General features: G+C 33.3%; 1 protein-coding gene across 10 annotated transcripts; it reads right to left on the bottom strand.

Annotated features, from left to right (window-relative positions):
* Positions 1-1,789: 1,789 nt before the first annotated feature.
* On the bottom strand, positions 1,790-9,365 carry LOC114258059 (uncharacterized). Of its 10 annotated transcripts, none has more exons than XR_014340077.1 (10): positions 8,776-9,365; positions 8,551-8,641; positions 6,280-6,402; positions 6,099-6,149; positions 5,238-5,422; positions 4,664-4,720; positions 3,145-3,237; positions 2,739-2,894; positions 2,231-2,305; positions 2,057-2,119 (listed from the first exon to the last, which is right to left on the bottom strand). XR_014340077.1 is itself a non-coding variant. In XM_082887257.1 (7 exons), the coding sequence occupies exons 1-7, from the start codon at positions 9,118-9,120 to the stop codon at positions 2,281-2,283; spliced, it is 879 nt and encodes a 292-aa protein (XP_082743383.1). In that variant the 5' UTR covers positions 9,121-9,269; the 3' UTR covers positions 2,148-2,280. The 10 variants fall into 10 exon arrangements, 3 of the variants coding, with proteins under 3 accessions (XP_082743383.1, XP_082743384.1, XP_082743385.1); XR_014340076.1 differs by having other exon boundaries at positions 8,551-8,676; positions 8,776-9,305; XR_014340071.1 differs by lacking the exons at positions 2,739-2,894; positions 8,551-8,641 and having other exon boundaries at positions 1,790-2,119; positions 8,776-9,269.
* Between the last annotated feature and the right edge of the window lie 1,399 nt (positions 9,366-10,764).

A 10,764-nucleotide genomic window follows, 5' to 3' on the forward strand; every position in this document is an offset into this window, starting at 1 on the left:
AAAGAGTCCTAATATACATTAAAATAGTGTTGGAATTTGGTTAAAAATAGCTAAAAGACTAAGCTAAAATAATGGGAAATTTAAACTAGTAAACAAGACACAAGGAGGAGAGGCTACCCCCTTCATTTTTGGACTTCAAAACATGATTTTTAGCCTCAGAAAAACTTTGAAATTTAGTGGTAAAAAGGAAGAGATGGGAAACACAAGTGTAAAGGCTTAGAGAACAAGGTTCAAAGAAGGGTAGTTAACTACTCTACCTTTAATAGCCTTAAACCACAATCTTCAGCCCATTAAAACAGTTGAAAAATAGTTCAAAATCAGCAAGAAAAGATAAAAAAAAGTAGTGCAAAGATGCTCAAAATTATACCTCTTGAAGAGGAATAACACTTTTGTTCACAAACCAACAAGTTCTCACTCTCCAAGGCTAAAATTTAGACTCAATAATCTCAACAAGGAGAGCTCCAACATTGGCTTAGGAAGTATAGAGAGAGAATGTATAGGTTACAAGATAGAGATAGAGAGAAAATTTTAAGTTTTGGAACTTTTAGAAATTTTTGTAACCTTAAATCAACAAGGAAGGCCTGGTATATATAAAAAACAACCCCTCAGGTCGAAAATATCCATATAGGAATAGTTGGAGCTTTTAGGGGACAGCTGGCCAAAAATATCTGTGTTTTTCACCAGTGGTCGGCAGGCCAGAAGTGTGAATTGCCGGCCACAAATGGTGACCTGCTGGCCACAAAAATCTGCTTCCATACTCGACTTCAAACGGGCATATCTCCTTCATCTGGACTCGATTTCAGGTCATTCTTGAGTCTAAATTGAAGCCCCAAAAGTCTACTTTCCAATGGTGGAAGTCTCACATCTAAATTCTAAGTATAAAAAAAGATATGCCTATTTTAGTAAAGCTTGCTCATTTCCATCTTAATCAGATTGATGCCTAACTTCAAACGGCCATATCACCCTCATCCGGACTTGACTTTAGAAGATTCTTGAGTCTAAATTGAAGCCCAGAAATCTAATTTCCAATGGAAGTGGATTCACAACTAAAATCTTTGTGTACAAAGAGATAGATCTGATTCAGTGATGGTTGGTGAGTTTTCTCTTAACGATTTGATGCCCAACTTCTTCCCCAACTAGTTTTCTTCCCTCTCCTCCAATTTTCTTCAACTCCAAACCTATAAATAAGAGGTTTTATAGATTTTTCAAAGAGTTCACCTCTCTTCCATTTATTTCCACTTTGACCTTGCTCGGTTTATCGAAAAGTACAACTTTTAACGAAATGCGAGCCTCGGAACATCGTAGAAACATTTTTAAAAAATATTTTGAAAGAGAGAGTTTTAAGGTCTAAATAATTTGTCAAAAATGGGGTGTAAGATTGGGATTTTGAAGCTCTTCTTGCTGAAGAAATCGAACGTTTGTACAGCGTATCTTTCATCATCAAGTGATCAACTTGAGGCGCCTAAACTTTTAAGGGCGGTCAAAAATGGAGTGTCTACAATATTGTATTTGACTTTTCTACAACTACTTTTGCACGCCGTTAATTAAAGGGACAAACCACGACGTTTATTGCTAGTCGTTGAATATTTAATACAATGACCTATTTTGCCTGCCGTAGATAGCTCAAGATTCACATCATTTTTTGCATGCCGTAGAATATGTTTATGTTTTTAAAAAAAAAAAATTAGCAAGTTTTATTTCACCTGTATAATATAAAAAAATAACAAGTTCTATTTGATCCGTTCTGTACAATCTAACAAACATTACAAACAAACTTCACAAAATATCAATCAATCACCAAAATATTGTTTCAAGCATAAAAAAAAAAAACTATATTCATAAATTATGAACATTTAACAATTGTCTATACATTCCAAACATTCAAAAACTATATCCTTAAGTTCCAAATTATCCAAAAAGTTTAAACCATCGAAAAACTATGCATGTCCAGGTTTCTAAACATATCCAAAACTACTTAGAGATTATCCAAAATTGCCGACAACAGTTCCTGCAGCAGTTGCAGTTGCAGAAAACCCACTTGCTCCTATCAAGGAGACGAGGGTGCCCAATGTATATGCTAAGGCACCTAAACTAACGGCAATAGCTGGATTAGCTAACCCTGTTGCCAATAAAATATGAATTCGTCAGGAGAAAACACTCAATGTCATTATAAGTTTGTTGGCCAATAAATAAACAAAATTCTCTATTAATTTCTAAAATAGAAACTTACATAACAGTTGATCAATCGTCCCATATTTTCTTTATTTGTAGCATCAATTACTACTTCCTCGCTGATCTTGAATAGCTACAAAAAAAAAAAAAAAAAATGTCATCATAGTTAACATACCAAAACACACTTGACTAAGTGCAATTAAGAACAATAAACATTGGAATGAGAGGTGTTCTGAGCAAGCTTGATTAAAAACTAGCTTGGTTTAATCAAAACGCTAGTAATGTAAAATCGGAATAACAAAAATAAAGAATCCTACTCTAATAAGTAAAGATTCCACAAATGAATTCAGTTAAGTTTTGAAATCTTCAAAGAGTATATTAACAATTAGGCAGGTCACTTCAACTTTGTTTAAATCTCATGTTCTTAGTGAAATCAACATAAAAAAAAAAAATAAATAAATAAAAAAAAAAAAAAAAAAAAAATTGAGAACAAATTGAAAACTGAAAATTAACATGCATGCATGCAGAAGCAGGCGAACATAAAGTATCATAAAGGATTAACTCACAGAAATATTTTCCTTCTAATCGGTAGTGTGCTTCTCTTAAATCTGCAACACTACGCCTAACCCGTTTACTACGATATTCAAGAACCTGAAGATGTATGACCCCATGGTTGTAGATGACAACAATTGTGATGGACCAATGACAACCTCTTACCAATACTGATTCCACAATTTGAATAGGCAACAACTATAGGGGTCAGAATATGCAAGTTTTGTATCATGGCATCCATGGTAAGGTAAAGAGAAGCAGTAGCAGCAACAATAAGACATAAGGGAATATTAAAAAAAAGAAAAAGAAAAAAGGAAAAAACTACAACGCATAAAGGAGTAATTAGAGCAGTTTGGCTTCAGTATCTAGATTTGCAGAAATACAATACACGAAGGCAATTAACATATAATTAATTATCACCTTTGCAACTGTTGAACCAATATGTTTTTCCCTATCAGATGCATTTTTTTTTCATTTCCATGAAGAATGGCAGACTCGTATTTCTCCTTAAACCTGGAGAAAAATTGATAGCTTCATGCCTAATTGATAGCTTCATGCCTCTAGAGCCAAGAACTCAATAAAAGCCAAATGGAGAATGATGTTAGTAATTACCAATTCTTGCCACCCAAGAGCTCAGGACAGCAGAAGTTGAACAAGGCTCACAAAATATTATTCATACTATTTTTTTGGACAAGCTTCAAGCATGAAACATCACAAACAATGTACTTTAATTTTAGCCTTTTCATAAGCATCAATCTATGCCATAACTTCAGAAAATATGATTTTTTATTTTTTATTTTTTTTATGAGATTGGTCCACCATGCAGTGATAGAATTCACCTGAGTTATCACAATTAAGAAGATAGAAATAATAGATTTTGGCAAGTCAGTAATAATTCTACTATTTTTCCTTTAAAAGATCATAAAGCTCTCACCATGTGGGCAATAAATCATATGCAAATATGTCAGCAATACCAATACATTCAATCCAGCCATAAGAGCATTCAATCTCAGCATCCTAACAATTTGCAGCATAGTGTGCCATCTCATTTGCAAGATGTTGTCAAAACCATAAGCATTCCTTATCAATTCCAAGATACAACAAGAATAAATACACTCTCACAATGAAATAGCCCATTGTTTTATTGTTGACAATGCCCTGACAAACAGAGAATTCGCAAATGAGTTGTAATATATGGTTTATAGAATTTCTTAATAATGTCATGAAGCCCAAAAGTATTGAAATGGGTCACAACATATATCATAGTTGTAATAGTTGCCACCATTATGTAATGTTTGTAATGACTGTTATTGTCGTTCCCCCCCCCCCCCCCCCCTCTTTATATATATATGTATATGTATAGCAAATTTACATTTAAGCCATTTTTTTTATTATTTGAGTTGCTATTAAGTTTATATAAGATTAGTTTTGTTAATTATTTTTTTTACTCAGAAAATTTTTGTTACTTTGTTCACTTGACTACTTGATTATTAACTTAGATCCATTTGATTTAAGGTTATATAATTTTCATGGTCATATAATGGTCATGGTTAACATGAAATGGTACCAAGAATATTGAAGAAACTGCTTCAGAGAATGGAAAGAACAATTAGGGTCATAAGAGTATCATTTCAAAATAAATACAAAACCCAAATGTATATCTACGTCTATAAAACTACATGCATCATGTGGAATGCATTAAACATAGAAAAGATTTTTCACATTGCTAATTATGGAACACACATACAAAGGAATAGACTTGTTCCAAATATTCTTGAATATTTTAACATGCAAATAGGCCCCATCAATGTATCCTAGATTTACCAATACAAATCAGATAACGTTCTATTTTCTGAAAAATGCAAAAGTACTTGTAGAATGAGAGTCATACAAAGTAGGCAACAATAACAGCTCATAGAGAAAAAAAAAAAAAGATTGCCTGTAAGTGGTTGAGTCATTCCCTAAATATAGCAGAAGCCTTTGGATCTTCAACTTCCTATAGAATGTAACAAAACATGTAAATTACAAATTTATTTATCCTATAAGGAAGCTATCCAAAAGTTGCTTAATAAAAAAATTTGAGGAAAAAAAGTTCAAATACATCTTTGAAAGCATAAAGAAACTCCATATAGTGAGATGTTGAAATTACTCCATTTGAGTTTAAGGAATCTATCACGTCTAAAGAATATTGGCTTGGCCCCCTCAGTCAGTGGGATATTGGTTATGCTCTAGCATTCTACAAAACAGTAAGAAGAAATATATGAAACACGGGTCCTAGTTAAATATATTGTTACAATCTAGCTAAGAGAGAGAGAGAGAGAGACCCATGGCCTTGACAATAAAAATTACAAGGGTACATAGGAAAACATGCAAGACAGTGACAAGAATTACCACAAATAAATAAAGAACTTAATTACAGGAAAAAGCGCAAGGGTACATAGGAAAACATTCAAGATGTATTAAAATGGTATCTAATGCCATATATAACGAATATATATATATATATATTATACCTTATTGTTTCATCTTCTATATGACAACTTGCAGTAGAGAGTGGCTCAAAGTTAGTATCCACATTTGAATCGTTTGACAGATCAGGAAGTTCTGCTCTCTTAGTTGAAACGAGCCTTGAACCACTAAAGCAATGTTCTTGCTTCTGGTTTTGGAGCAAGCCTCTAGAGAATACCCAAACCAAAGTCTACATAATTAACACGCTATCTGGGTTAGGGTCCCTGAGCAAAAAATAAAAATAAAAATAAATAAAAAAATAAAAAAATGAAAACACAGTATCTGCAATAGCCAAAGTAAAACCAGAACTTCTCTATCTTTGTGGGGTTAGAGGGTTGGGAGCAGGTTAGTGGCTATCAAGCACTAATGAATCCAAAATTCAAATATTCATGCCATTCAAAGTAGACAAGAGCAAAAAAGAAATGGCAATAGTTTAGTGCTCTTTGAACTTGTAAGAGAAGGAAGCAAGAGAATCAAAAAGAAAAGTAACACTCTTTTTCCATGACTTCAATGACTGAGCAATCAATTGCAAAATTTAGTGTTACCGACTTGATGCATTTAGATGCATATGCATTTAACATAAAATATCTCAAAATCAAATCAACATGCCCCTTTCCCAATTTTTTGGGGTGGGCTAAATGAATCACTTTCTTCTAGTTGACTCTATTAACTGCTTAGTTGTTTCGATTCGTGCAACTTAACTGCTTAGCTGTTTTGGTTCGTGCAGCTTTCACAGAATGCTCAACCTCTGTTGGTCTCTTGTGTTTTACTGAACTTGAGACAATTAAACAAAATTCAAATTGTGAACGAATAATGGGAACCAATAGTGTAAGATCCTGCCTAAAATAGCTTGCAGAGGAGCATACCGATGCTTTTGAGACTTTTTCACGCTTTGGCATATTATTGAAGTTCTTGTCCTATCCAAGATAAAAGTAACACTTAAAAAAATTACAAAATGCAGGACTATCATGGAGTAAATCAAGCTTCCAACAGGAAAACAAAAAAAAGAAAAAGACATGACGCTAGAGGTATGGAGTTCCAATGTACCTTAATAATAGGCTCACCAACTTCACCATAACCAATAAGACACTGGACGTGCCACCCCTGCAATGCATGAGCTGTAGCACCCCTTTGTGCCCCACCTGATCCATGAACTTGGTAATCATTTGCCTACATAGGTAATTTAGAAGTTCAACCATTGAGCTAATTTTAGGAAAAACTGTCTTGCTCAAAAAACAGCATGATAATGTGATTTCCTAACAAATCCAAAGCTAAAAGTTCAACCTTTGAGCTAATTTCCTAACTCCAATAAAAGTAAAAACTACCTACCTAAATCAGGACTACAAAAGAAAGCATTTGTAAGACCCTTTTTGTTAAGTTAGTTTGAGAAACAATGGTTAAGTAGTCATGGCTGTCATTAATAGGTATCAAAAATGTATGGTGACCTCCATTCTTTCTTACACACAAAGTTGGATCCTCAACCCGCAAACAACAAATTAAAACCCAAAAAAATTAAAGAATAAAAAACACAGCAGGAAAAAAGTGAATAAGTCAAATACCTTTTTGCTTGAGACGGTAAGTTAAACCTCAATTTGGTTGCTCCCAAAGTTTATACAAATGGATAGGTTACTATTAGTATTAATTAAATGAAGCAAAAGAAGGTGAACTTATGATTACTATCTTAGAAGAAACACATAAAGGCAACCAAAGACACTAACGAAGTCCACAAGCCATTAGCTTTACATATTTCATGTGAATTAATGGCGAAGAAAACTAAGCTCCTTGTCCACCAATGATACCTATATTATCTACTCCTTCCTCTCATGGAGATTACAACAATTCGTGAATATCATTTATCAGCATAAATAATAAGAGGGATGCCAAGCCTGCTTATACATCACTAGATTATTTCACAAAAGCTATTCACCTCCTATGTGGTTTCTACTGTGGCATAGGGGGGTCCAAATATTTTCTAAATTCAGTGAAATAATAATTTGTTAGTTATATGGATGAAAAAACAATATTGCCATATTTTTCACACGAAAATGTATATTTTACTTCGTTTATTTTTGGGTTTTTGCACCATTTGCATTAGTTTCAGTCCATTTAACATTTACTAAACGGGAGGTCAGTGTAATTATGTCAAAATTGTGGAGCTTATTGTATTTTTTTCAAACCTTAGGAGATGTTAGTATATTTTACCCTTTAAATATAATGGGTCCCACATACACACATGGTATTTGTTGCATTGATACAAGCAGTCAGTAATATAAATTGATGAAATACATTCAGTGATAAATAACATTTCTCAAATGATAATCATGTTGCAATTTTAATATTTTTCATGTTAAGACAATTTATCTATTTTTCATTTAATTGCAGCTCTTGTGTCTTTGTTTTTTAGGTGGTCCCAAAAATCCCAGAATAATTGGCCCAAATTGTTGGACAATCACACAAAACACTGAGACAACAGAAAATGACATCCAACAAAGTTCAAACAAAAGTTGTCTGAAAAAACACTCATTTCCCTGTTTGTGCATGCAGGCGCATGTTTGTGTAGGTAAGCAGTGAACTTCATTAAGGCTACAACAACAAAGAGAAGTTGGCTCTTTCTTTTTCTTCCCTTGCTGATTAGTGAAAGAAAATTGGCGAAAAAGGTACAACAAAGTGGAAAACTTTGTGAGGGCTACATAAGTGTGGATCACCCAAAAGTAATTACGACACTAAAAGATCATATATAATTCATCTCAATGAAAAAAAAAAAAAAAAAAACCTACTAAAACTATCCCTTTTTTATGGAATATTTAAGTTGGATTCTCCAATAGTGTAGCCAGAAAAATAAAATCGTAATTGACTATCGAAATAAATTTTCCAGCTAAGTTTTTGATGAACTAACATAATCAAATGTTTCATCAATCTATAATGAGATTCAAAAGATTATATTTAAATTCAACCCTCGCCAAATAACTGTTAAACATTTTATTTGGGTAGTGACGTGGAGGCATATAAATTTATTCCTGCTACTTTATCATATCATTCACTTCACAGATCTTATGGCGAGGGAAGCTCGTACAGTAAGTAGTAAATGTACTATAGAACAAAGACTTGCCGTAAACTTGTTCAGCAAACTAATATAATCTTGTCATTATATTACTAACCAGAAAGCTATTGATTAGTTTGTATCTGCACCAATATTTTCAATAATCATGACTACCAACAGAGCATTTTAACCATTACATTTCAAAGAAGTAAAGTTGCAAATCAAAACACAGAACCAAATCAGAAATTCAATTAATTATAATCATTTAAACATCTTACCTCTTTTAGTTCCGACATTTCATCGAACGGTTGGTATGTCGCAATTCCACTAATACTCAAACCCCCACTTTCTCCTCCTTCTCATCCTCCTCTAAGTATAGAATCATTGAAATTTTGCGAAAACCACTTCTCAATCAAATCCAGTGATAGTTATAACCACAAAACAATCAAATCAAACCCAAAACCAATACAATGAAAATTAATCAAAGAAAAATAAAAGCATACCCTATTTTCTGCTAATACGAGCTGAATGATACCATTGGGATTCTTCAACGAATCGTAAGAATCTTTCGAAACCCTATCCAATCCAATGTAATAGGGTGAATCATTAGGCTTCGCAATCGGACTAGCCTTAGAAGAAATGTTAGCCTGCCCTATCGATCCACGGCTCAACAAATTAGACCGTGACGCAGTCCGAGAGAGGGAATTCCAGCCGAGCGAGGAGTAGAGATGGACGTAGTTGTTCAAATGCCTCTCCTGACTCGACATCCACGCGAACACCACCACTATTCCTTCCACTTTCCCACCTTCTCTTCTCCCCCAACAATACCTTCCCCCTAATCCCCACATCGTCTTCTTCACCCCTCTCCTTTCATCTCCTCTTTCCCTCACTTTCTCGAGAAAATTGTCAATCCAATTTTCCTTTTCTAAAACCTAGAGCTTTGAAGTTTTCATCGCAAAATCCAAAGGAATGGCAGAGCCAATGGAGGGTATGGGCTAGTTCAGGAGGGATTGCTTAAGTTAGAAACAATCAAGGATGTGAATGGCAGAGCCAATGGAGGGTATGGGCTAGTTCAGGAGGGATTGCTTAAGTTAGAAACAATCAAGAATGTAACCTGACATATATATGCTTAAGTTAGAAACAATCAAGGATGTAACCTGACATATATGCGGTGCTGTTGGGTGTAGCTGTGAAAACAGATTATAAATTATTATAATTTTAATCAGAAGTTGTTAATTTATTTGGTATATTTGTTGGATTATAGATTTAAGTTGCTGAGTAGTATTTGTTAAATAAGTTGTGAAGTAATTTTTTCAATTAATTTTTATTTTTTATTATTTACTATTTGTCTACATTTCTCATAAAAAATAATAATAATATTTTATAGTCCATTTGGGTCTTTTTCTATTTTTAAAAAAATAAAAAATAAAAAAATTTAAGAGTATACGCGTAAATTAATATGTCCACAGCAGAAGCTGATAATCAGAAGTAAGGGGTGAGCAGCTTCTCAGAATCAGCTTTTTTGACTTAAAATAAGTTGTTAGAATCAGAAGCTGTTTGAAATAAGTTTAACCAAACAATCCGAAATAACTTTTTAAAAGTCAGAAGCCATAAGTTGGCTCAAAAAAGCCCCACCAAACACCCCCTATATATATATATATATTGGGGTATTTGGCGCTCGAACTTTTCATCTTGGAGGTACTCTGTTTTTTTTTTTTTTTTAGTCATGGCTTTTACAACGGCAATTGCATGTCTTGGAAAGTGTAATATTTTAAACGGTCAGTTTTTTATACGTCGTGAAAAGTAAAATTTTTAACGATTGACTTTTTGTACGCTGTGAAATGTTCAATATTTTTAATAGATGGTGTGCGCGTGTCGTGTATAATTGATGTATTAACGGTATGCCATATGCACGTCATAAGAAGTTTTATTATTTACTGCTAACATTACAAGCCGTAAAAAAATCATCATTATTAGTATTCACGACCTACGCAATAGACACGTCGTGGTTGGAAAATTATTTACGACATTTAAAAAAAACAAGTCGTAAAAATGAGAAATCACGGCTTGCATTTACCATATGTCGTTGATGTGAAGTCGTAAAAACTCAGTTTTGTTGTAGTGCCTAGAGGTTTGGATCATAACCAGCTAGTAATCATGAGATTACCTATAACCTTAGACAAATTTCATATCATATTTAATTATATGGGTCTAGAAGCAAAAGCAAAATAATAAAATTGTCTAATAAGCTATGCATACATGACCTGAACAAAAATATTTTATATGTCAATAACTCACAACCATATAACACACGTTGTTTATATAATCATTTCAGGCTTTAAGTACAAGACTTAAATATAAAAATATCATTTATGATATTACAAAAATTAAACTCCTTAAGGACAAAAGATGGCCAACAATAAAAATCAAGACAAAAGATAAAACAAAAGCCTCTTCCGTGAGGCACTCCATAGCTGGTTTCACAAAAACTC

Source organism: Camellia sinensis, chromosome 9, assembly GCF_055761805.1.
Source record: "Camellia sinensis isolate YWXY chromosome 9, ASM5576180v1, whole genome shotgun sequence".
Taxonomy (NCBI): domain Eukaryota; kingdom Viridiplantae; phylum Streptophyta; class Magnoliopsida; order Ericales; family Theaceae; genus Camellia; species Camellia sinensis.